Source organism: Eufriesea mexicana, unplaced genomic scaffold (assembly GCF_001483705.2).
Source record: "Eufriesea mexicana isolate 0111107269 unplaced genomic scaffold, ASM148370v2 scaffold130, whole genome shotgun sequence".
NCBI lineage: Eukaryota > Metazoa > Arthropoda > Insecta > Hymenoptera > Apidae > Eufriesea > Eufriesea mexicana.
The window spans coordinates 94,103-121,319 of NW_016908311.1; the positions used below are offsets into that span (position 1 = coordinate 94,103).

Genomic DNA, 27,217 nt, shown 5'->3' on the forward strand with positions numbered 1-27,217 from the left:
TAGAGTGGACGATATTTTTAAAATGGTAAATGAGAAATCATATGCAAATTAAGACGTAGAATTATTTTTCTTCGACATTCCACGCATCGTTAGATAATTTTAAATGATATATTAATTAACGTCGATCTTTAGAATCTGATTACGTGGTGACTGAGAGTCACCTCTCGAGTGCAAAGGGTTAAGTGTCAAAGCACTTGGTATAGTCGTAACTTTTTATATTTAAGGTTTTTAAAAAAGTGAACGGCTCATTTATTTATATAAATCGATTTATAAATACTCTGAGTCTAGAAATTCGGTATCAGGACCTCTCGGGTAATTTTCAATATGGCGACCATTGAGGAACCGAAACCCTGATCTAGAGAGTAGGAGGAGTTTTTAAAAGTTGGAAATTATTGAAAATTACTTTCTGAGATTGTTGTTGTTATCGTTACTATTTTATAGTTATTAAATATAGGTATAGTCGATTCGTTTTATACCTCGCGTATCGACTCTGTCCACGACCCGATATTTCTTCAGCCTCACCAGGATATTGGACGTCATCGATTGCATAAAGCTTCATAAAGTTCCTATTGTCTTTAAAATGTCTCGATACCAGCAGCTAAAGCACTCTCCGATATAAAGATAAATGAAACACGCTTATATATAAGCGATACAATGGCAGATACTTGGAGAACATATGAAACTGCAATTGCAACGCGTGGACTTCGTAAACGGGACCAAGTGTACCAAAGTAGAAATTGATAGGAAATTGCTTCGAGGGTACAGCAAGATTCGCAGAAGTGTGCAAGAAAAATGGAAGATCGTTCGAAAATGACATAATCGATCTTTCTGAACGAGATGTGAAACTCGAAGGAAAGGATCGAGTCTTACTTTATTAAATATTAATTAACAAATTTAATTAGAGGAGAGTATAACTCGCTCATGCTACTATTTTCCACGCTGATCCTCACGATCTGCGATCGCATGATTCATAAATCGAAAGCATTCACCCGCAACGTGCAATTGTCAATTCGTATTATTTTGGAGATAAATTATTTTGTTCGACCAATTTAAGATATTTTAAGGGAATGCAAGATTCTCTAAACAAGCATCCCTTTAAACCCCCCATCTTCGAATTTCATCGAACGTTTGCTCGTTTAAGTAAAGCAACAGCCTTCCCCGTCCGCATACTAAATTCAGTAGAACGAAGTATACACGACGAAAGGCCTGAATATTGTAGCATTTAATCTTTCAACGAAAACCGAGCGAAAAGAGTGTTTCACGTGCTGTTACAACGTGCTCATTAATTACTCATCCGTTTTGAAAATTATCTCGTACGGTAATCTTATCGAGTAAATATTTATTGCAAAAACTGCTACGCGTGACTCGGTCGCATCGAACAAAGGAAACCACTTTCGTTGCATCAGTTCAATGGAACAGGTCACGCACGGATGATATTAATTTTATTTAATCTGTAACTCCATCATTACCCCAAACCTCTGCTTCAATGGACTTACGAGATCCATCATTTTTAACACGACGATAAATTCGATCGATGAATAAACCACGAGAAAAATAAACTTTTCCTTTCGAATCGCGATAATCGATGTTGATGTTGACACTTTTGATACTTGACAAGTTCGTCGCGAGGTTAGTATCGTGTAAGTATTTCGAAATTATACGATATGACTGTCGTAATATTGGTACTATTATTTATAGCAATATCAGTAGGTGATATCATACATCTGATTATATACAGTGTTATATAATCGTTAAGATAATATTTAATAAAATTATTATAGAAATTATTTGAGCAATTATCCAGTGAAAAAATAAAAATTTGGAAGGAACATATGACCTTTGATAAAGCAACACGACCAGTGTCTATAAAAATAAAACTCGCAAAAATACCACCGCCTACGCAAGTTGTATACGAAAAATATCAAAAATATTCGCCAACGAAAAATTATTGCCCGCTGGGAGAAACTTAATTTCAATTCGCACATCGACTGGCCGTTCTTAACCCTCGCAATATTCTCCGATCTGAACCTTCGGACCCTCAAAACCCTAGCCTCCGACACCCCTGTATAACGACCACGCCAACCCCTCGGACAAGCGTATAACCGAGCCGGGGAAAGAGACGGAGACAAAGCGGAGGGAAGAAAAGAGGAAAAAAGGTATGGCTGAAAATCGACTGCGGTACAAAGCATCACGGTAAACAACGGTCGTTAACGGTGTTGCATGGATATTTTCTTTGCAAACACGCGATTCGCCTGACGGTCATAAATCCCGAGCTGCGATCGAGTGGCCGCGAGAACGTGCAGGGACAGGATCGAGAATCGAGATCGACGTGCCCGCGAATCGGTTCTAAATATTTGTCGAGCGAGCTTTCGCATTAGCGGCCGTGGAAATACACAAAGTCGACGGCGCGTGGTCATTAGACGCAGACAGGGGACCTTGTTCCGTGTGCGAACCTTTTAGAGGCCAGCCTTGACACGTTTCCGCGTATGATCCTCTAATTGTATACTTTGGTAGCACGCAAGTACACAGGGATGTGGGGGAGGGAGCGCGATTCGAGGAGAAACCTCGAAAATTTAATGGACAGCTAGGAGAACAAATAGGTCCCTGAGAAGTTGGCAAAATAAACAGTGGCAACGAATGCTTTCGCCTTCGTTGGAATTGTCCTCGATTTTTCCCTTCATTTAAGTAACGTTTAGCTAACGAGATTACTTCTTGTCTATCGTATCGTCGTCTGATCATGATCGATAGGATGAGTGGAGAAATTTGGGGTTGCATTAAGCGTCGTTAATACTTCCTGTTTGGTTAACCGAGCTGTTAGCAAAGTCTCGCCAGAGGGTCCAGTTAATGTTTCAATTCTGAGATAATTCTAAGATCTGTTCCATCCAGGTGACACTCTAGTTTAAGGGTCGACAGCTTGGAATTGGTCGGTGAGGCTTTAGATGCTGCCTCCATTCGCAGGATCGGACTTTATCGAACTTCCATTTATTCCCGAAGCTCGAAAACTACGATATCTCATAGGACAATGATTCTCGCCTATTGGAACAGCTGCGGCAGTCGTAATGGGGTGACTCGTGGGCTGGGACGAGAGATTTTGCGTTGTATTCCTCGAAGGAGCAAGTATGGAGAATTCTCAGGTTGTCTCTTTTATGTTAGACCGTGAACTTTTCAGTTCATCCTTGCAGATGATCCTTGCCAATAACCTAGATATCGTCTGCGGTCACGTTGAGTCACCGAAAAGGAGAGTCGAGTCCAAAGAATTTACGTCTAGGACTGTGGTACTCCAATATTTCACAACGTGTCAGCTTTTTTTCAGAAAAGTAACTAGGAGCGATTAGGGATAACTGAAAAGTAACTAAAAGTACCTGCTGTTTTCCAAATTTCGACCTCCAAGGGGTTAAAGTAATCGTTTGACGATCGATTCGTCATCACCACGTCAGTTCTTCCCATGACAGAGGGAATCTTGACGGGTCGCGTGGACGCACTGACCGATAATCTTCCATGAGCGTCGTTCTCAATTGGCCAGCGCCACGACCCCAGTCGAATATCGGAAACCAGAGTCTGGCAAACCCGGTCTACGAGTCGAGATAAATCTCACGACCGTGTTTTAGGCGAATTAAGGGATCCGTGTCCGGCTACGTAACCCTGTGTACGTGACTCACCTTCATCTACAGGCCAAATTGGGCATACGCCCCTTTATGGGTCCTCCACGGCCAAGCATAGAGCCTCCGCAGCAACCCTTAACCCTCGCGTCATTGGCGTCTGATAGATCGATAAGGGTGGAGAAGTACCAAGACGGAGGGGGTGAGGCTTGATTTACGGCTACGATTCGATTGTACTCTGGTTAAGGTACGTGCAAACGCGTTGATACGATGATGGAGATCATCGAGAACACCTATTGATTTGTACGAGAACAGTTGATTGATATTTGATCGATCTATTGATGAATCGGACGCGAGGTAAACTGAATACTACTGAGAGTACTTCAATTGTACGATGCATTATATATGTGCGAAGAGAAAGGAAAATCGTTTTACTTTAGTAAACGGAAGAAGGTGTTCGTTTATACTCGTATGCAGTTTAGGAAGAGCATAAAGCAGCAGGATAAAGAAACATCGAGGAATAAAATGACTAGGAGGCAAACAAACAGAGATAGAAAATAATGAAAGCATCACGGTTACAATAAACGCATAAAATTCACGGATGTTTATAATAAACGTACAGACAAAACAAGAATCTCGAAGAAATCTACAGAAACCCTAAACGAAGTATTAAAATCGGTTAGCCACTTGAGTCATTATCTCAAACTCCAATCTCCATAATCGAAACAGCTGATGCGATTGGAAACGCCTCAAGCAAGAAAAGAAGAGGAAGAGAGAGAATAAAAATAAAGATGAAGGAAACTCAGAGTTGAAAAGCGTCCAAATGAGAAAATACAGTAGCAAGTATTAAACGCCTCGAGCGAACTATTAAAATCAATCAGCCATACCATTCGTCATCTGGGATCCCATCGTTCACCAACCCCCGCGTTGCAACTAGCTGCAAAACAGACAGGAAACGCGAGTACACCAGCATCGGTGGCAAGAACGGAGGAAAATTTTTCCAAGCAGATCTGGCACGACTGCCGGTCTCAGCAGACGTCGTCCCTTATCGGGAATAAGGTGCCCGAGTGTCTGGCCAAGTAGTTTGCTCCGTATCCGAGCCAACTCCTCTCTTTCTCTATCTTTGCACATACACAGGAACCCTTCCGCTCGGTCGTTCCAACCACCGCGCGTTCTTCCGTCAGGAAGCTTTCTTACGCTTCGCGGATACGCATCGTTGTGGCTCGTTTACGACGGTTCCATCCCTCTGGTAAACAAGCACCGTACCTGGTTTGCTACCCCGTTTGGTGGACCAGCCGCGTCGGGGTTTAATGAGTCGAGAGCCTTGTTCCAGCGGGGACTTCCCTTTGCTCAACGGCTGACCTAGAGGGGATGGCTTCTTGAACCAGGAGAATGATTCTTGCAAGGTTACGCGAATAACTGACCTTTCGAATCACTCGAGGGGGGTCGAGCGGGGGATAGGGGTTGGATAAACGGAAGTACCGGGTTGCTGAGATTTACAGTCGGGATTCTTTTTGTAAACCGAAGTTACGTGTCCAAGCGTTGAGAAAAAATATTTTGTTTAACCCTTTGCAGACGAGCGCCACATATATGCAGAAGCTATCAGTTTGGCCGAGGAACGCATAAATGTGTCCCACGTAAACGCGTCGCTATGGCCCACAAACATAAATGTGCCTATAATTATGAAAGTGGTCTAAGTCATCGAGTTAAGAGGAACGATTTTATTATTTATTTCGTGTTACATTCATTTGTATTCCGATAAAATATATTTATTTTCTACAAAACAGTGAAGAATTGAACTATTTCTACAAATAGTGAAGATTGAGTTTGTAGCTTTATCTCAATTAATTTTATAATTTATGAAGTATTTAAAGACCGAAGCTTTTAATGTTTCAGAAGCAAATATAAGTGACTTAGACCACTTTCATAATCACAGGCACGAATATGCGCCCGCTGTTGCGGCCCTAGGACCCTCCCGTCCCAAGTTAAGTGGTGGACTATATTATATCCTATTGTCAGTGTCGCTGTGAACGAAAATCGTGTTTAACAAGTTAACAGACACATTGGTCCCCAGGGACCGGTGTTAGACTTTCCTCAGGGACCGGCCCAGGCTAGGATCAAAAGGTGCTAACTTTTGGTGTTAAATTCTTCGCCATCTTTGGACCTAACGTTTGGGAATTCCTGTTATAACAATTGGTACAGTACCTCCGAGTTTTATGAACACTTTGTCCGCCGTCGGTGGCCCATTTGTTTTGAATGACTATCGCAGTAATGACTCGGCCCCACGGTACGGTTTACTCAAAACCACTCCGTCCGCAAAGGGTTAACACGTTAAACGCCACGCTGGTTTTACCTGCCGTTCCGTTAGGCGTCTTGCGGGCCCTTTGGACCCACCGGCGGGGCCCGAACGGAGTCTAGCGCCGGTCCCTACCGATCCCTACATAGAACCGGCGTGGTATTTAACGTGTTAAATTTAATTAGTTGTCATAACTCTCTGTCCGAGATTTTACGAAAAATAAGAAAGACGAAGGAAAAAGTTTCACATTTGTTGAATTAAAATATATTTTATTTAAATTTAATTAGATTTCATAAATCTCTGAAAATTCTATAAAAGACAGGAAAGACGAAGAGAAAAGTATCACACTGAATAAAACAAAATTTGAAGATTGCACAAAACCCTTCTTCTAAATTGGATATTAAAAATGGTGGAATAAGGAGAAAATTAGGTATCGAGAATTGGGTAAATCCAAGCGTTCGAAAGGATTTTTGAACGGATACACGGTTCTCTTGGCAGAGTGAACAGGCGAGAAATATGAAGACACGATGTAAGAAATTATTGTCTATTATAATCGGAGTTCATTGTAGAAATTGTAAGATAATTTGGGAGTAAGGGAATTATACAAGTAAATGGCGCAGGTCGGGCTGCGAACTTAATTGAGATTCTTATCAGTTGCCGTGGAATACGAAACGAAAATCGGATTATACGCGAAATGGAAGTAACTGCGATTCCATTAACGGAAAAGTCAACTGTTGCCCTGCAAATAATTCGTCGTTTCGCTTATGAAAGGTTTCACCCTCGAGATCTTTTTATGCCAAAATAAAGCAACCTCGAGGAATTTTGTATTCAGGAATTTCGATTAACTCGGAATATTTTGATGGACAGTGCCGTACCTGCGATCTCGCTCGCCACGTGATATAGTGTATACGAAACGTAAATACACGTATAAAATACTTACAGCGAAATGGAAAAATACGTTACGTGTTTGAATCGTGTTATTTGGGAAAATAAAGTTAATTGGTTTTACGTATTTCTTCGAAATTGATAAACTCTGTTCCGTGGAAGTGAAAATATTTAAAAAAGTAATATCAGATTTTTCCATAGTTTCAAGAGTCAATGTAACTCGAGACTCGATATAATCTCGAGCTTCGATATGAGTTCGGTATCGTCACAAAATGAAATTTTTGAACGAGAACGTCCAATATTTCTCTCGTCGAAAACCATAGTCCGCGTGACTAATATTTCACCAGTGATCTGTGTAATCTGCGGGTAGACCTGACGCGTATTAGCGAAAAACCTTTTAAGTAAAGCTATTACATTTTCAATAGCCCCTTTCCTCCTAGTCTAAACTACTTTTTTAATTTTAACTTTACAGCGAATTTAATCGTTTAAATTTTACAACTTTTAATTCCAGAATTATTATTAGATGATTTAATTCTTCCTTAATTTTCCATTCTAATTTAATACTAACAGTCAACTTTGACCATTTTTATCTACACCCCATTTTCTCCAAAAAATATAAAATCTAAAAATTTTAGATCTAAATTTCTAACAATCTTATTAACATAATTCTCCAATTTCTAACAATATATATAACATTAACATAATTATTCGATTAACAAAAAGAAAATGCCTATATATCAAAGATGAAATTATTCCAAAGGGCTTATGTAAGATAAAGCTTGAGATTTCCGAGACACTCCGCGTTGGTAATAAAAATAACCGAGGCAACGAACACAAGCCATTGATAGTGGTTACTATATTCGCGATGGATAACAAGAGGAATCTCAGATCCGTTGCTTGACGTAAATTCACCGCCGACAATACTCAATAAACCGAGCCGGAGAGGCATTCAGTCTCTCGTACGTAACTGCAGCTCTTCGTAAACGAACCAAGTACAATCACATTCCACGGATTTCTCGCTGCAGTCCTCTCCGACGTGCTTCTTCCTACTCGCAAGCACGTATAACGATCGTTTAACGCCGGGACACAGTGTGTCCCGGGCATACGTGACGGCGAATACTATAGGCTTAGGTCGGATAAAAAAAGAAACTCGCGTGAAGAAACCGTAGGCGAGGCTCGAAAACGAAACAAACTCGAAGCCAGTCATTGATAGTCGAACTTCATTCGGCACGCTATGATAATTCTGCAAAAGCTCTCTTAATGCACTGCGATTTAATTATGAAAAAGTATGCCTCGAAGTAGAATTTAATTTTGGTTAACCACTGTATACTTCCTATCTTATCGAACATAAAAATAGATAAAAATTTCCGAAATTCTTCGAATTTTGAGCACGTTGAAATATGGGAAATATAATTATGGTCGCGGGATTAGGGCAGCTTACAGTCGTGAAATTCGACACGAAGGACTCGTGATCAATTAGAGGACTTTTTAGTGCAAAGGGTTAATTCCTAAAGATAGTGATTGAACCACCTTTATTTAAAATTTTGGGTTCAATTAGTTCAGAAATGAAGTTTAGCGAATAATGTAAAATGTGATAAAGATATTAATATTCGATATTTATTTTTTTATTTAAGATTTATATCATCGATATTGGGTATTTAATTCTTTTAATTGATATTTATATTGTTCTTATATAATATATTTTGTTTAGCGGCGTATGTAATATACAGCTGTTCTACAACATATCGTCGCGAAATGGAAATGAAGGAAGAAATAAAGACTCGTTATCGATCCCGAGTCTTAACTACGTCGAATATTTAATATTAACGCGTTGACCGCCTATTGATTGTTTTCTATATTTTATCGTCCATTTGCACGATGAAATTTTAATCCCCGAAGGACTTCTACCTCTTATCAGATCGTTCCAGTATTCGTTTACTCGTTTTATTCCTTTTGGAAGAATTCTAATCTAAAACTGCGGGAAATTACCCATAAAAACATCCATCTCAGTCTTGTAATTACACATACTCCCATAAGCTACCTTTCTCCCCTCCAAAGTTAGCCCAAAGTTACCCCTAAGGTACCCTTGCAATTCGCTCCAGAGAACACGTCCTTCTTCTCGAATTAAAACAATTTTGTACCCCTAAGTCGAATTATTCGGATAATATAATTATCCATGGAATCAGAAAAATGTTAAAATTTGAAACAGACGATTCCTAGATCTTCTTCTCCCATGAAGCTTTGATGGCTACCAACGAAGACACGATCCTTCATCGATTCCGGTAGATTTGGATTTACGATTCTCTAAAACGAATTATTCTTTTGAATTATCGAATGACGAAAATTGAAAACACGGAATCGAGGATTCATGAATGTTTCACCTGCGCGGAACTTCGATTGCTACCCTAACCCCGTGATACGTAACCGCGCGACGGAAGAGAAGGAAGGGTGAAGAAAAAAATAGAGGGAAAAGCGGAAGGAAGAAGAGGCGAGTGTCTTTACATCGTGGCCGGTTCGCAAAAGGTTGTAGACCTTGCTTGTGTGTATTATTAACGCGGTGTACATCGATTTTGTCTGCCTGCCTCCGTAAACTCATTTCCATCGTCGCAGAAACGCTCTTCGAAACGGATCGATCCACCGTTGTGGGATTTTCTCGACACCTTAGCCACGGAAAGTGGGATCGATGAGCGTCAAGCGTCGTGGCGATCGACGAACCGACGCCAAACGATTTCCACGGGACGCTCGAATCACGGGGAACATCAGACCGTTACGGTTCTCCCATCGATTTTCATCAAATTTCATCAGGTCTCTGCTGGAGTGACTGATAAATTCCTTCTAGTGAAACGAAATTAAATGAAACACCAGCATTGCTTATTTCCTGACCAAAGATTGGTCAGGATGGTTCCTAATTTCCTAAACGTATCTTAACACTATACCTGTATATAGATGTATAGAAATACACATGGTGAAGTGACCGTTGAAATCGGAGAAAAATAGAAATATTGAAAAATGAAATAACGGTAGACACTGAGAAAATGACTATACGTATATTGGAAGAGAAATCGCGGAAACGAGTGATTAGGGTGATAACGTTGAAAGTTTGGAAGACGATGACATAGACCATGCTAAGTTTAGCGTTAATCGGAGAAAAATAGGAATATTAAAAAATGAAATAACTGTAGACATTGAGAAAATGACCATAATATATTGGAAGAAAAATCGCGAAGACGAGTGATTAGGGTGATAACGTTGAAAATTTAGAGAACGGTGATTTGTGTGCAATTTCATCCTAACGAATCTAACCCAAACTCTACATTGGAAGACTTCGAAGGAACCAATTGGGAAATTGTAATTAGTCAATGAAAATTCCAAGTCTAACTTGTCTCCATTCATCCGCTCCATTTTGGTCTTAAAACGATCACAAGCAATCGAGATTCCACTATATACCAAAATATACTCGATCATAGATAAATAACCAGGATTCTCGGTTACTAAAACATCAATCCTCTGCAAATATCTGCATCCCAAATTAAAAGCTTGAATTAAGACCGAGTAACGTGACTTTACTTAATCGTGAAGAGTCTATCATTCGCTTGCTCTACTGACGGAAGATGAGCGGCGTAAACGATGCAACAGTGATCGAAACCAATGCTACGTTACCGTCACAAAGGCACGCACAGACGTGGTAATCATCGATTCGAGAAAATTGCCGAACGGATGGAAAAACAGTATAATCTGAACCGGCTCTTCCGCTGGCGCGGAGGCGGCTGAGTTTATTTGTTTGCCCGCGCGCACGGGCCGCGAGTCTCTGTGGAGGATTAGCCGCATTGTTTCAGGCAACTGTGAAGCACGAGAGGCAGAAGAAACAGAGGGAATGCGTAAACGATGTACAGCAGCGTGAATCGGTGGATGGAAAATGAATGGAATTAACGGTGTCGAGGAACTGAGCAACGATAATGGAAGATGGTCGCGTTTTACACGAGCAGCATGAGAAAGCAACCAAGCTCTGGCGAAAGATATGCAAAACGAGAAACGTTCGTGTGACAATAACAAATACGAGTATGAAAACCTTCGACTGAGTTAACATGAAATAAGTTTTAAAAAAGGAAGATTGGGGTCTAGAATGTCTCTGCTTATTGGAAATTATTGTTTCCAAATCGTGATGCAAGATATGCAAAATGAGAAACGTTCACGTGACAATAACAAACAGCTAATACAGAAAGTGTGCACATCTTCGACAGGGTTAAAAGGAAATAAGTTTTAAGAAAGGAAGATTAGGGTCTAGAATGTCTCTGCTTATTGGAAATTATTGTTTCCAAATCGTGATGCAAGATATGCAAAATGAGAAACGTTCACGTGACAATAACAAACAGCTAATACAGAAAGTGTGCACATCTTCGACAGGGTTAAAAGGAAATAAGTTTTAAGAAAGGAAGATTAGGGTCTAGAATGTCTCTGCTTATTGGAAATTATTGTTTCCAAATCGTGATGCAAGATATGCAAAATGGGAAACGTTCACGTGACAATAACAAACAGCTAATACAGAAAGTGTGCACATCTTCGAGAGGGTTAACACGAAATAAGTTTTAAAAAAGGAAGATTAGGGTCTAGAATGTCTCTGCTTATTGGAAATTATTGTTTTCAAATCGTGGAGCAATCTTCTGTCAATTCTAATGTTTCGCAATTATTTTTCACTTTGTTTTCTTTTTTAATGGTTTCAGTAGTTCAGGTTTTAATTCGGTGAGCCCTAATCAGTGGAACCTTCGACCTTTTATACTTCTCTTAATTTCTTCCTGCCCGCTATTTTTCGCGTCGCTTTCCCAAACTTTCCAACCAGCTGATATTGCGTATTAACATTGGAAGTTGGTGTTCAGAATTCTTTACAAACTGGCCACGTGTAGAAGACTAAACCTCTTGTCGAATTTTTCAGAGCGTTGTAAATCCACGATCGGGAATCCAGCTGTGTTGCTGCTCGCAAACAGTAATGCGAAAAATTATAGCCACAGTTGCAAAGTGGGATGCCTGTTTTCAGATATTAGGTGAAAATAATAGAATCTTCATTTTTATTATCAATAAACTCGAAATTAAAAGTGTGTAAATTTGACTATATCGTCGAAAATCATTCTTCAGATACTTTGCAATAACCTTTCACGATCGAAGTTTCCGAAGCTGTAAATTCAATCCTGAAATTCGTACTCGCGTTCAATTATATACAATACATTACCAAATAATTAATACAAACGTTAATATACTAACGATAATAGTCTATTCGGAGTACGGTGTGAAAACATAAACGGAACAAGCAGCGAAGATAAGAATCGGATAAATCGAGACAAATTTACTCGTTTATTGCGTTCGCAGACAAGCAAATAAGAAAACGTAATTCGCAATAACGATATAAATAAATTTCAGGACATAAAAGGGGAAAAAGAGAGTAGATGAGGAGAAGAGACGCGAATGTGGAGAGAAAAATTTACAAGCAGGAAATATGTTCGATCAATCATAAGTAATAGGATGAAGCGATGGAAAAACGCGAGTGATACAAAATATGTGACAGATGAGAGAGAGAGAGAGAGAGAGAGTGCGAGACTGGAAAGCAAGAAAGAAAGAAAGACGACAATGGTAAATGGAGAACATAAAGCGTCAGAAGAGAAACAGGAGGGAATACAGAGATGAAATTATCCGTTTGTTTATCAAATCGTGGAGTAATCTTCTGTCAATTCTAATGTTTCGCAATTATTTTTCACCTTGTTTTCTTTTTTAATGGTTTCAGTAGTTCAGGTTTTAATTCGGTGAGCCCTAATCAGTGGAACCTTCGACCTTTTATACTTCTCTTAATTTCTTCCTGCCCGCTATTTTTCGCGTCGCTTTCCCAAACTTTCCAACCAGCTGATATTGCGTATTAACATTGGAAGTTGGTGTTCAGAATTCTTTACAAACTGGCCACGTGTAGAAGACTAAACCTCTTGTCGAATTTTTCAGAGCGTTGTAAATCCACGATCGGGAATCCAGCTGTGTTGCTGCTCGCAAACAGTAATGCGAAAAATTATAGCCACAGTTGCAAAGTGGGATGCCTGTTTTCAGATATTAGGTGAAAATAATAGAATCTTCATTTTTATTATCAATAAACTCGAAATTAAAAGTGTGTAAATTTGACTATATCGTCGAAAATCATTCTTCAGATACTTTGCAATAACCTTTCACGATCGAAGTTTCCGAAGCTGTAAATTCAATCCTGAAATTCGTACTCGCGTTCAATTATATACAATACATTACCAAATAATTAATACAAACGTTAATATACTAACGATAATAGTCTATTCGGAGTACGGTGTGAAAACATAAACGGAACAAGCAGCGAAGATAAGAATCGGATAAATCGAGACAAATTTACTCGTTTATTGCGTTCGCAGACAAGCAAATAAGAAAACGTAATTCGCAATAACGATATAAATAAATTTCAGGACATAAAAGGGGAAAAAGAGAGTAGATGAGGAGAAGAGACGCGAATGTGGAGAGAAAAATTTACAAGCAGGAAATATGTTCGATCAATCATAAGTAATAGGATGAAGCGATGGAAAAACGCGAGTGATACAAAATATGTGACAGATGAGAGAGAGAGAGAGAGAGAGAGTGCGAGACTGGAAAGCAAGAAAGAAAGAAAGACGACAATGGTAAATGGAGAACATAAAGCGTCAGAAGAGAAACAGGAGGGAATACAGAGATGAAATTATCCGTTTGTTTCTTTACCAATTTTCCCTCGGAAAGAAGCGGAATCCATGACGTCGCGACGAGATTATGAATTCCAGTAAGAGAAGCATTAGCAGATAAAACGTCCAAGTTATCATTACGAAGATTAACTTTGAAGTCTCGTAATGCAGAAATGCTCTAACGAGTACCGCGATGGCCATTAAAGTCGATCTTGCATGGGAAGAATAATTGCCAAGAACGAGTGTCGAGTTACTAATTAATCCAGTGAATTATTCTGATTGCAATTACGAAAGGTTATACCAAAAACCGTAATTAGAAAAAGTATTTTTGCGGTAATAATCGCAAGAAGAAATTACAAGTAAAAACGAATAAAATGAAATGGAATAAAAAGGTAATTAAGCGAAAGTGCGGGTAATTAAAAAAGCGAGTGAGAGAAAATAACGATTTTAGGGAAACGATGTTCATCGTTAAAAAATGATTTATTATCGCGTGACCGATCGCGTTAGAAGAAAAAGCAAGATTTTCTAAAATGCTGAAAAGAATGGGAAAAATTTGGTAAAAAATATGTCTACGCAACACATCGTGTATCTAGTATACGCGTTTCTGTTGTGATAGCGAGAGGATCCGCGTTCACGGGACACGTCAGTCTATTTCCTCGCGGCGTAACGCGTCCGAAAATAAAAAAATACTCTCGAAGAGGATCGTGCAACTCAAGCGAGAACTATTCCGCTATCTCTGCCGCGAATAAGAATACGTCAGCTTCCCGAAAACGTATCGATCCATTCGATCATTCGGAGCGAACCGTCAACTCGATCAAATTCGACGCTCTCGCGACCCTAAATCCCTCACGAGGACTGACAAATCCGCCAAGACCATCCTTCTTTCCGAACAAAACACGCGTAACACGGAGGAGAGCCTTCCTGACAGATCCCATCATGCATACGAAAACGATATTTCATAAAATTGAAATCGAACTGCCAACAACTTCCAACGGTTCCAAACGATTTCCACTTCGAAACTCCAAACAGGGATATGGAAAAGATAGGACGACAAACCTCCGCAAACAATGTGAAACGACTTCGGATGAAATTCCAAATATTTAAACATGCTTCCAAGGTATATGACAATAATTCGCAGGATAATGATGGATATATTAGTCAACACGTGCAAAGATTTTCAAACGATGTGAAACTCGTTCAAATACAACACACGCGTATATTATATCTCCCGAACATCGAACACTCTGAAACAAAGCACAATAAATCGGAAGGAAATCAGCAACTCGGACAAATACATTTGCAAAACCGATAAATCCAAAAGATATCACCAATTCGCGATGATGTGCAGACACAGACGCATACGTACGCATACACATCGTTGCAGGCATCGAGCACTCTGAAAGCAAGTGGAAGTAATGAAAAGGGAAAAATTGGAAACTCACCCAAGGATGGTCCCATATCGAAGCAAGTACGACCAGTTACGGTCGGCCACTGCGTCGCGTCGCGAGCCTCGCGATCATCCTGACGGAGGTACACGAAAAATTCGTGTCTATCGGTGGTATATCTTCACCGCATGACAAATTCAGGCGAAAGAGCAAGGCGAAAGACGGAAGTTGACGGCGGGTGGCGCGTTGAATAATTCCTCCGGTGCCGTCCCCTTCGACACGCGGGTCGGAGCCGCGGCGCGGCGCGGAAGCGGGCTGACAGGTAGAGGCGGCGATCGACTCGCGTCCGAGCGGCTTCTCGAAATCGCGCGCGAGAACGAGCGACGACGAGCGAGGGTCGTCGCCGTTTGGCCGGGAACAGGCGGCCACCCCGCCGTATATCTTCCCTTTGATGCCACGTGCTGGATTCAACGGGCGCCGGGGAAACACGGACGGAAAGGAGCGAGTAGAGGGATGGAGAGAGAGGCGGAGAGAGAGCGAGAGAGAGAACAGCCGCGAGAACCACGTCGGCGCGAGGCGTCGCGACGCCTACAACGACGCGCGCAACGCCTCTGTGTACCTCGCGACCGCACGGGGAGGCTACCCCCCTCGATCGCTGACTTCGCGCACGGGGATCGAGGATCGATTCCCTTTGCTGCCCGCTTCCAGGGTTCCGGCAAGTGAAATTGGAGGGAAGAAGTGCTTTAATGAGTGTCGTACCGAGTTTTTCCGCTTTTTTCCTCTACTTTTGCCTCCGCGCGATGATTGTGAGTATTTCAGAGGGTGTTTTATCAGGCCATCCAGCACTTTTGTTGGCATTAAAGGAATCGTTTATTTGTGTGCACCGATTTCCATTGAACTGGTCAAAAGATTTATATGTATAATTAATTCCGTAAATAAAGAATACGGTTTTAAGTTTCCTTTTCGCTTCAATGTGGTCATTGTGAATATTCCAGAGGGTATTTTATGAGGTCTTCGTGCACTTCTATGGATATTAAAGAGATCGTTAATGTGTGTATACCGATTTCCGTCGAATTGGTCAAACGATTTATATATATAAATAGTTCAGTAAATAAAAAATACGGTTTTGAATTTTCTTTTAGTTTCGATGTGGTAATTGTGAGTATTTCAGATGGTGTTTTATCAGGCCTTCCAGCACTTTTGTTGGTATTAAAGGGATCGTTTCTTTGTGTGCACTAATTTCCATCGAACTGATCAAACGATTTATATATATAATTAGTTCAGTAAATAAGAAATACGTTTTTTGGTTTTCTTTTTCCTTCGACGTGACGATTGTAATTATTCCAGAGTTCTGAACAGTTTCGTTGATACTAAATATATTAGAAATGTGAAGTAATCGGATGACAAATTGATAAGTGGAAGACATACTTTTCAGGTGGAACTATGATAAATAAACAAAGTGAATTTTAGATAACAATTGGAAACTTGGCAAATAACCATTCTCGTTTGAACTTTAGATAAAAGTAATAAATAAGAAAGAAATAATTGTGGTATAACTTTGTTCATTTGAAAGCAATGGTGAATACTTTATTGTTGACCACCATGGGTCTCGCCATTGTGATTTTACCATAAATATATTTCTTTCAGTTGGAACAGATTCCGGTAGCTTTGTCGACTCTACGATATTTTATATGGCATGCAATAAAAGGACATAAATTTTTCAACGGGCCAAATGTTTGGTCGTGATAGAGGAAGCCATGGCTACATTCGAATTTCAGGAAAAAGGAAATAAAAAGGAAAATGAACGTGGGAAAATTGATTATACATATGTTATAAAAAGGCGAGAACTTTGGATGCAGAATTTTTAATAAAAAATTCAGGAACTTTCGGGTAGCTTCCATAGCCAAAAATAGGATGAGTCGAAATTATTATTCATGGACTGGTTCGTAAATTGCTCTTTGGAATGCTATGGTAAAAATGCGAAATGCAGAGGGAAGAAACTTACGTTTGATAGAAAACTTAAGAAACTTACGTTTGATAGAATTTAAGCAGAGAATTGACAAATTGGGGTTTGTGTTTAGTATTGATTTAGCGAATCGAGTGTAGCGAATGGGGTATATTAACACGTTCGTGTTGCATGAGTCATCAGTGACCCACGGGAGGAACCAAAGGTAAAATGTTCATCGAGTACATAAAGATATCCCCCTATTCTAATGAATCATGCATAGTATCGAAAATTTTAATTTATCACGATTCTTCTGCAATTTATTACCTAAACTTAATTGCTATAATCTTTTATTTTTCTCATACTTTAATAGCAAGAATATTAATTCAATAAACTTAACTTTTGTTAATTCCAAGTGATCACTAATTAATTATTTTCTTTTTATATTATGACAATGTTATAGCAGTTCCACTATCGTTTCCTTCGAGTTTCATATTTTTCTTCCGACTTACTGATAAAGTATTCGAAGACCTTTGTTTATACGATCACTTCTATATTATTTTTAGCCATAGAACACGGTAGCGAAATTTGTACGAAACCCTATGAGATTCTCTCAGTAAAACAGAGCAGTGGGTATATATAACGTTCTCCGATGGAATAGTTTTTCCTACCGATTGATCATTTTTATTGCGACCAAAGGTGACATTAGTTTTCCCTTAACTGAGATTGCTGCATTTGAGTTTAATTTCTAAATTCCACCGAAGCAACTTTGTATTCCCTTAGCACGAAGCATATTAGATTTTTCCTCAATCTTTCTTTGGCATATCGATTAACCAAAATTAGGGAAAAAGTAGAGGAATAATATTGGTAGTATAATTTTCAAAATTAAAAATTAAAATTATTATTAGGAAACCAAACGGATACGCGGAATTATTTCTTCAATAAAACACCAAAAAATGTTGCAAATGATATAATATTAGGAAGAAAACTATAAAGAATGTACAAAGAGTTCAAAATTTAGAGAATGCATGAACATTCGAAACGAAAAAAGGAAAGACGTGTGATACTCGATTTCATTTAGATCAATAATTTATTTAAGAAACACGCGTCATCCTACAAGAGTGGATCCTATATATTATTCGTCGACACGACTCCCACTGCTTGCTGAAAATTTATGAAATAGTTCTTACTCTACCTTATCCACTCGGACAAGAAACCTTTCTTTGCATTATGCATACACGTCTGGAAATATTTTTCCAGAGAACTTCGTGGTAAACTTCTTCGTACTTCCACATCGCAAGACGGCCATTTTATTTCATCCGCCATTCTATCGACACGTATTTTAATTGATAAATCACTCGCGTGTACGGTGATAATAATGCAACGCGATTTAATAAATCTCGAATGACGAATACAAATGCTGAAAATCATATTTGCGACATTTCAGTAAAATATAATAAAATATAATGTAAAAATTGTCCGAATAAAATTCGCGTGTGTACATACTTCCACTATGAAGTTGACAAATGAAGTCTGTGTGGTCAATAGAACGTACAAATTAACAAGTTTCGTATTATTATTAAACCGTGTCACGTGTATTTTAATTGTTAAGAAAGAGAGTACTGTTATGAAAATTTTCATAATTATTTTGACATCTCGTTGAGAAAATTTAGAGAAAGATACGGAACGTGCATTTAAATGTGCATTGATATTTTCTAAAATGATTATTTTTTATTCTTTGCTATTGGAAAGAATTCTATGAACGATATTAAAGGAACACGATCGATACGGAATAATACCTACTCTTCCTTATACTCTTCCGTAATAAAAAGTACAAATTAAAAATTGGATTACACATAGACTTTAATATATTTAATAGTTTATTTATATATTTAATATATAATAATATAGAAAATTATTAAAGTTTCTTTTAAAAATAAATTCCATTTTTGATTTAGGAGACTCGAATTTATTTCGATATATTTAACCCTTTGCACTCGAGAGGCGACTCTCAGTCGCCATTTAATCAAATTCTAAAGATCGTTGTTAATTAATATCTCGAATTTAAAATTGCCCTACGACGCGTGGAATATCGAGGTAAAATAATTCTACGTCTTACAATTAATTTGCAGTTCTTATTTACCGTTTTGAAAATATCGTCGACATATGGGCAGAAGGTCTCCGAATTACTATATTTCTGCAACGAAAAGACCGCCAAGTGCAAAGGGTTAATATTCGATAAGCATACGATAACGTATAATTTTCAATTCTAACTTAAACATTCGTTTATAAATATTAAACTAAAAGTGCTAAGTATCAATACTAACCAGAAGCCAAAAATGATCAATTATTTCTCATTTTAAAAATGATATTCCTAATTTTCTTGTATTAGTAAAACATATATTAGTAAATTTAGTATTTCATATTCCAGCTACACGTTCTAACTGCATTTCAATGGAACAGAAATCTGTGCAACATCTTCGAACGAACTTTTGAAAAAACCCTTCCTATTCTTTCCTATTCTTTCCCCCCAAAAGGGAACAAAATTCGCATTTCCGAGTAAACGAGAACCATTCTAAGACCATCGGAACTATCGTCAAGGGAGGCAAGCGTGATCTAGCATTTCGGGGAAGATCTTTCAGGATCCACGGATTCGTTCGACAAAATCGAACACTATCATCGGATGCGGTTGGTTGCAAGCGTTTCCTGGCCATAGCAATTGGAAGAACAGTTTCGAGGTAGAATAGACCGATATCCATCCACGTCGACGGAACGAACTTTAAAATGCTCTGACTCTATTAAAGCGTAACTCGATCGCGGCGTAAACTTTGTCCTCGTCCCATTAACTAATTGTTTTCGCAACGTTATGGTTTCCCGCCCGTGGAAGTTATGGAAATGAGCCTGGTCCCGTGCATCAGATATCCGAGCAATTCGATTTTCTACGTCTTCGAGTTCCACCCTGCTTGTTCCGCTCTGCGTACAAAGAAAGAGCCAAAGGAAGAGAGAGTGCTGCATCTCCGATGCAGACCTTCCGTCGACAACGCAATTTCGAATTGCGATTTCTAAGCAGAATGGATTACCCGCATCCTGCATGTCCTTTTTCTCAAAATTCACCGAGCTTTCGAAGAGACGAGGAAACTGGAATTCGGTTGTTCGCGAAGGAGGAAAGCTGAGGACAGTGATTGATATTCGGTAGCTAGTTTAGATTCTTCAAAGTGATTCATGAGTCGAGTATTAGCGTGTTAGAAGCTTAATGGGATGTCCTGCCATACTTGCTATCAGTAGAACAGCAAATTTACCAGTGAATAGGATGAAAACATAAACGAAGATGCTTGAAAAATAGGAAAGGGAAAATTAATTGTGTTCATACTAGAAAAATAATTACGGATTTTTTAATCCACATTTTGAAGATGCTCCTTTAGATCGTGGTAAATTTATCATTTAGTTAATGCACACCTTTCTTCATCGGTAAAGATAAGAATATATATGATAGCGTCGAATGTTTGGTTAACACTAGAACTACCAACCCAATCAAAATGACTGGTCCCAGAATTTTCCTTTTTGCAATCACCGAACACATACACCTGCTTTGAGAATAAAATTGGTATCAACTCGTATTAAGAAAGAACTGTAATCAATATATTCGCTCGTATTCATCGTACCGCTGAAATTACTATAATCTGTGCACGTTATAGTTAGGTACCCATTAAAGATCGGTAGTTCTAGTGTTAAAAAAGAGTTGTTGTTTATTAGACAAATTAGCAAAAAGTCCTACAGTTAGAGGTATCGTCGCCTTTTAACTCATTGTCAACCCAGTTCTCCAGCACAGAAGTAAATATAGGCAATGCTAAACCTAACTCCGTCTATACTCGTCTCTCTAATCCACGAGAATCCAGTATTTTCCTTCGAATGGCCATAATATTTTATTTAGATAAACTTGTTTTATTATTAACACTAGCACTACCAACTCAGTCAAAATGACTGGTCCTAGAATTCTCCTTTTTGCAATCACCGAACACATACACCTGCTTTAAGAATAAAATTGGTATCAACTCGTATTAATAAAGAACTGTAATCGATATATTCGCTCGTATTCATCGTACCGCTGAAATTACTATAATCTGTGCACGTTATAGTTAGGTACCCATTAAAGATCGGTAGTTCTAGTGTTAATAAAGCTTCCTAATTGTTTCAAGTGCACAATGAAGGGAAATAGATTTATCAAACGAGTATTTCAGACAGTGTGTACATAAATATGAAATATTTTATGGAATTATCGTGATATTATATTATAATAGATCTATACTATCGTTACACTAGGAGTGTCATAGAAAACAACGTAGCAGTGATGTTAACTGCATTAAGATCACCGTACGTGAGCAAGCATTGGGTCGACCATCTGTTATTGATTACTCGAGTGCATTCCTCCTACTCTCGATATTCGATTTATCCCGAAGCCACAAAATTCTTTTGAATTATCACTAGATCGAATACCTGCCTCACGTTTCACTCGCAACTCTGGAAACATTAATTCTCCGATGGAACAAACAGACTTCGCTGTTACTGTTCTATATCGCAACAGAGAGATATTTTATCGTTAACAAATGGGATTCGTTATTACCTAGGATCTAATAGAAATCTGAAAACACTGACCCCTCTGGAGAAACATAAAATTCCCTGTCACTGTTATACACAGGCCCAGGCAAACTGCGATAAACATTCAAAAATATCGCTATTCGATCATCACGAAAAAAAAAAAAGAAGGAAAAAGAAGAGAAAGAGAAGAGTCTATAAAAATTGGGGTTGTCGCTTCTGTGAATCGGTCCAGAAACGATAAATAAAAGATCTGCTAATATCTCTTCCTCTTGATACCGCAGACCGTATTAAAAACGAGAAAATGACAGTTTTACGGGAAAGCCAATATTCCTGTCAGCTGTTTTAACTACGCGAACCCCTTTCCATTTACATTCGGAACCGTTGTTTCACCGAGGAGAAATAGGATCGTGGATTCACGGGCACTACGATTAACTTGAAAGAATTGAACTTACGTTTGTAGAGACACTGTTAAATAACACTGAACGAAATTCGAACGAGAAATGAGTAGGAAACCGCTCGTACTCTAGCCGAGTAGCTGAGGCCTGATCTAGGATGCAGTTATCGCAAAAAGATAGTGCTAGACCGCAAGCAAACATGTTTACAATGGTCCTAAAACCGTGTCAGAAAAATTTTTTGTCGCGGATAAAATATGTAAATCTGAATCAAACTTCCTGTGACATTTTTTATTTAGAAATTTTATCGCCATCATTGATTAATTGCGTAACAGTGACTGACTATAGTCACGAATAATATCGCTCGTAAGTTTCGAAATTTTGGAAAATAACTTTTATTAGCTTTGAAAATTGTTACAGAAATTAGTTTTACGAATAATAGAAAACAACGATGCGATAATTGTAACGAGATACTTTTAAGTTCTTGCTTATCCACATATTTATTTCATCTCTACCATATTCGATGTTCTAAGATATTTCCACTGATCTAATTTGTTAATCCTTGTTGCAGGATTGCTCCTACGTAAAAAGCCTACGAGAGACACGTCCACAGAAATGTTACGTTTCACGAGAAATACCAACAAGCTAACGTTAAGTCAACGATTATTCTACGAAGAAAATGGCTATTTGATATTCCCCCAATTAGTACCAAAAGAGATACTCGATAAATGCTCCCAGAGGTACACCGATTTTGATCGAATATTAAATATAATCTGGTAAACAAACAATCGATAATATAAAATGATTTTACGAGACGCGAAAGAGGTAACGATAAATTTTTTACGACATAAACCAGTTTTAAAAATGGCTGATTATGAGATTTCAAATACGCAACAGCGCGGGTAATACGCGGTCAAAAGTTTCGAAAAGTATCGATACTATTCGATACTTCGATACACGTCACGGAATCTCGATAAATTTGTCATACGCAATCGATTCGTATACACAAACGGTATGTATTATTCGCTTAATAATTCAATGATAGTACAAGCCTGACATTTAAATAATTAAACATGATATAGTGCTGTGCAAAATGAGTCATTGTATTCGATCGGTAATATTGCGCATTATTCGTTTTCAGGGGGCACACTCGTCATATACATCGCGTTCAGGAGTCGATCTTGTCCCTCTGGTGTCTTAATGCGTAATTATTTTCCCAGGTTCGACGACATCGTAGCTAACAAAGTTCCACGCGGTAGCATAATCGTGATGCGCGATGTGAAGGACAGGAAGTCGGTCAACAAGTTGCAGGATATAAACCACGATGAAGTTTTCCGTGAATATATCGAACATAAAAGTATTCTCGATGTTGTGGAAGCATTCACCGGGTCGAATATCATGGCTATGCACAGTATGCTGATCGCAAAACCACCTGACATCGGATTCGGTAGCTCCAAGTAATATCGATTACTTTTTACCCTAGTCATTCTATACTCAATTTTACCGACTTTTTCCCTCGAAGTATCTTTTGCTCCTTTTTCTAAAAACTTTATCGTAACATACGGAACGTGTACTTTTCCAACTGCGAGAAAGAAATGTTTAATCGTTTTTTGAAGAAAGCGATTTTATCCAATAATTTTTCGATAATTGGATTTATATAGAACTTTGTTTCGTTCGAAGATATAAATTTATGCGAGACAAACTGGACTATAAATTTGTCTACTATAGTGTAGTATAAGTACACTATAACTCATGACTATTCAGGTAATGTAACATCAAATATGGGAACTCGTGGCCAAGTATTGTCATCGAGAAACATGTAAGACTTTTTCTGTTAACTGCTGCAATTTGTTCCAGTGCCAAGGCAATATTCGGTCTAAAGTAGCGTAATAAAAATATCTTCAAGTGAACGTCTCAGATGTTACGATATCGTTTAAGCAATTTCAATTTTATAATTAAATGTTCGTAATAACTTCAGACTCGAGTTAAGTTGCTTTCCAATTCCAATTTTTACTTTTAAAAGTTGAATAAAACCTGCAAATTTTTTTGAATTTTATTTTTTAAGATATCAGTTTACTTTATTTCTTTAATTCTTCTATTCCATCCAAAATAATTATTTTAGTTTTTCCAACAATGCTCGTTCGTTGTTTATAAAGATTGCTATAAGGTGAAATATTTCCAGGCATCCGCCCCATCAGGATTTATATTATTTTCCTTTCCGGCCAGCTGATGTGATAGTGGCAGCATGGACTGCTATTGAAACGTGTACTCGCGAAAATGGATGCCTTTTCGTGTCTCCTGGCACACATGCACTCGGTCATTTATACAAACACGACTATCCACCAGGATCGGAGCCAGGTTCCGTCAACAAATTCTACCATGGCATTTTGGTACGAATTTGAATGCAGTCTATTGCTTTAAATCACAATATTTAATTTTTCTTTAAAGGATTTACCAAAGTCTGTGAATTGGAAATATCTCGAAATGCAACCACGTGATACAGTGTTCTTCCATCCCTTATTAATTCACGGATCAGGCATCAACAAATCACAAAGCTCGAGACGATCCATTTCGTGCCATTATGCGGCCGCAGAATGTCAATACATAGATGTAAGTCATAAATTAAAGAATAAAACCTGAATCGCGTTATTTCAGAAAATACAATGACTGTTAATAAAAATCAGGTAAGCAAATCAATTCAAAATCGAATCGAGGACGAAGTCATGGAACACGTACGTAAACGGTTCCCTGGCTTGGAGATTAATTATCAGGACGTGTGGCGTCACAAATCTACCCTCGTACACGGAATTCGATCATCTTTATGAAAAACATTGTATGGTAAATTTACTTTATATTTCAAGGTGGTTGTATATGAGAGTAATAATCGAATAACGTCGAAGAATGATAATTGCACGATAGTAAAAACGTATCGTTGTTTGCATGTATAAGCAGACAGAAGGGAGAGAAGAGGGTAAGTAACGGCATAACAGAAAAAGATGCAACGACAACAGGGTTGTCGTCATTATTATTGTATGAATCAACATTACGACGGTGTCTTTGATGTGAATACGGTGGTTGAAGTGTGTAACAATGCTTCGAATGTGGATCTTTATAGGTGTTCTCGTGGCGGACGCTTGCACTGGAAGTACGACATGCAGCCAAACAAACTTGAAATCGGTCTAAATTGCGCAGACGTTTCTTCACCACATCTTGGTCCCTGTGTACTTTATGATTTTCTCTAAGCAAACCTAATAGCACATCCTTTCTTCCTTTCATTTGCTGTTAATAATAATTCTTTATTAGTACCTTTGTCATCAGCTATAACTTAAAACAAAAAGGGAAAAAGAAAAACGAAAAGCCACCTTGCTAGGATGTAGGCAGCAGGAAACACAATATTCATAGATAGCACAGCACCCTTGAGCATTACATGTTTTACAACTATACCTCTCTCTCTTGGCTATAGCTGATGTATCCTCATTTTTTGTAGAATCCTTTTGTTCCATATTACAGCAACCATTTGGCAAAATTTCCTGTCTAGAGCATACAATACCTCGCTCATCTACTATTAGGACTTTGCCCTATTAGAACAACAAGAAGTTGGTAAGGTCATTTATTTTATCACGTTGTGCTCAACATTCCAGTATTTAATATACCTGAACAGAATTACGACAAGAATGGACCATAATATCTGTATCATTTAAATTTAACATTGCTTCCATATGTAATGCGTTTTTGTTTGCCCCTTGATCAACAATTGCCATTTGCCACAATGGTGGTTTACCAGATCCTTTCAATTGTTCCAATAATGCATCATCATCAGAAACTAAATCATCATTATTGTCATTAATCATCATGGGATCCATGTCGTCAAGATCATTATCCAAAGCTAATGTCTTTCTCTATGGATCAGATAATATTCACTTCTAAATTTTAAATTAAAATTTGCAGCTTGGTTATGAAAACTATCAGTTACTTAAGCGTATTTAATATACAATTTTACAACATTATTTTTATTAATTATTTACCTCGTTACGAAAGAGTGAAAAGGCGCAGTATGTAAGTGATAGAGCAAAAATCAGTCCAAGTACGAGGCGCCGTCTAATGATTCTGATGAGGCTGCCACAACTCGGCATCCTTCCCACGTTTTGCAATTTACCGTCGTACTTTTATTCGACATTAAATTTCTGGTTTTCTATCCCAGCGCATGATTGCAATACAACTGAGCACACAGTTATTTCCTTCAACTAAATTTATCCACTAAAATTCTGTAGGTTATAAGAAGTGTGGTTGCTAGTCGTACGAAATGTATCGGAATGCAAATTAATATAGAAATTATCTTCAGTATGACACGAATTAATACGACAAAAGTAAGATAAACAGAAAGAAGAGAGATAAAGAAAAGGGGGAACGAAAAAGAGGGAGAGAGAGAGACAGAGAGAGGTTATGTTTTTTCTTACTAATATATCGTAAACATTGTGTAAAGTGCTTACCAATCTTCGAGCGGGAATAATTTAATTCTTATAACATGAACTTCTTATCGATTAATTATACAACTAATAAGATGAACCAGTATTTTGTTAAAATAAAATTTATCAGGTTTTTGTCAACGAATATACAAGCAATAATACAAGTGCATTGGCCTGTTCAATATGGTTGAATGCCAACAAAGTTTGCGATACATTATGTTAGATGTCACTACTTTCAGAGTTAACCTTCTAATATCGACATATGATATTATGTACAAGATTAACGAATTTCAATTATATCACAGACGAGAGTTATTATTTTACAAAATATTCATATATTACTAAGAAATTTGTTTACTTATACAAAAAATATTTGTTTAATCATAAAATTATGATTTATATGTTACTTTTTATCTAATATTTTATATAATATTTAATTTTTCTAATATGTACTTATGTATCTGTATTTATTTAACGCATGTTTATTTTGAAATATATAACTTTATTCATAATACTCATAACGTTAATGAATGAAAGTACATGTTTTTCTTATGAGTGAATTAAAAGTGTTTTTTTGTTCTGGAACCAATTTTAAAAAACAATCTGTAAGCTTTGAAACAACTGAAGTTAATAATTTTCAGTAAACCTATAATGTCTTAAATGACATAAAAATTATATTTTTCATTATTCAACTTGGTAAATAAGACCGTGAATTTAAATTTCGATGTCAAAAAAAAGCGAAAATCTGGTATATTTAATTTCTTATTTTATTAAATATTTAATTATATTCCCTAATGGAAATTATTCACACCTCATATTTAGTCATATTTAAAAAAACAGCATAAAGTATCTTTTCATATTAAAATGAATATTATGATCTAAACAAATTGAACAACATACAAATCTTTATCTGTTCTTTAGTTTTATTATATTTAACAATATT

At 37.8% G+C, this 27,217-nt stretch overlaps 2 protein-coding genes across 9 annotated transcripts in view; one reads left to right on the top strand and one right to left on the bottom strand.

Moving 5' to 3' along the window:
* The window catches only part of LOC108555171 (phytanoyl-CoA dioxygenase, peroxisomal), an 86,477-nt gene extending 61,509 nt beyond the window's left edge, over positions 1–24,968 (top strand). For 5 of the 6 annotated variants that reach the window (XM_017910717.1, XM_017910718.1, XM_017910720.1 and 2 more), the window contains 7 exons: positions 22,380–22,548; positions 23,029–23,265; positions 23,991–24,198; positions 24,257–24,418; positions 24,493–24,646; positions 24,761–24,779; positions 24,924–24,967. In XM_017910717.1, the coding sequence (XP_017766206.1) occupies positions 22,424–22,548; positions 23,029–23,265; positions 23,991–24,198; positions 24,257–24,418; positions 24,493–24,633 (873 nt within the window). In that variant the 5' untranslated portion in view covers positions 22,380–22,423 and the 3' untranslated portion in view covers positions 24,634–24,646; positions 24,761–24,779; positions 24,924–24,967. Of the gene's footprint in view, positions 1–22,379; positions 22,549–23,028; positions 23,266–23,990; positions 24,199–24,256; positions 24,419–24,492; positions 24,647–24,760; positions 24,780–24,923 lie in introns of all 6 variants that reach the window. The other variant, XM_017910714.1, reaches the window with a different exon arrangement.
* LOC108555169 (UPF0454 protein C12orf49 homolog) lies at positions 24,653–26,498 on the bottom strand. Of its 3 annotated transcripts, none has more exons than XM_017910713.1 (5): positions 26,299–26,498; positions 25,834–26,027; positions 25,462–25,707; positions 25,171–25,386; positions 24,653–25,087 (listed from the first exon to the last, which is right to left on the bottom strand). In XM_017910713.1, exons 2-5 carry the CDS (start codon positions 25,939–25,941, stop codon positions 24,665–24,667), a joined length of 993 nt encoding a protein of 330 aa, XP_017766202.1. In that variant the 5' UTR covers positions 25,942–26,027; positions 26,299–26,498; the 3' UTR covers positions 24,653–24,664. The 3 variants fall into 3 exon arrangements, with proteins under 3 accessions (XP_017766202.1, XP_017766201.1, XP_017766200.1); XM_017910712.1 differs by having other exon boundaries at positions 25,834–26,073; XM_017910711.1 differs by having other exon boundaries at positions 25,834–26,498.
* Positions 26,499–27,217: the final 719 nt, after the last annotated feature.

What these genes read in the sequence shown, in the direction of transcription:
- LOC108555169 (XM_017910713.1), bottom strand. Translation starts at nt 25,941, where the DNA reads ATGCCGAGTTGTGGCAGCCTCATCAGAATCATTAGACGGCGCCTCGTA. An exon ending in TTTCACTCTTTCGTAACGAG is followed by an intron (nt 25,708 to 25,833) that starts GTAAATAATTAA and finishes TCTGATCCATAG; the next exon opens with AGAAAGACATTAGCTTTGGA. An exon ending in GCTGCCTACATCCTAGCAAG is followed by an intron (nt 25,088 to 25,170) that starts GTGGCTTTTCGT and finishes TATTATTAACAG; the next exon opens with CAAATGAAAGGAAGAAAGGA.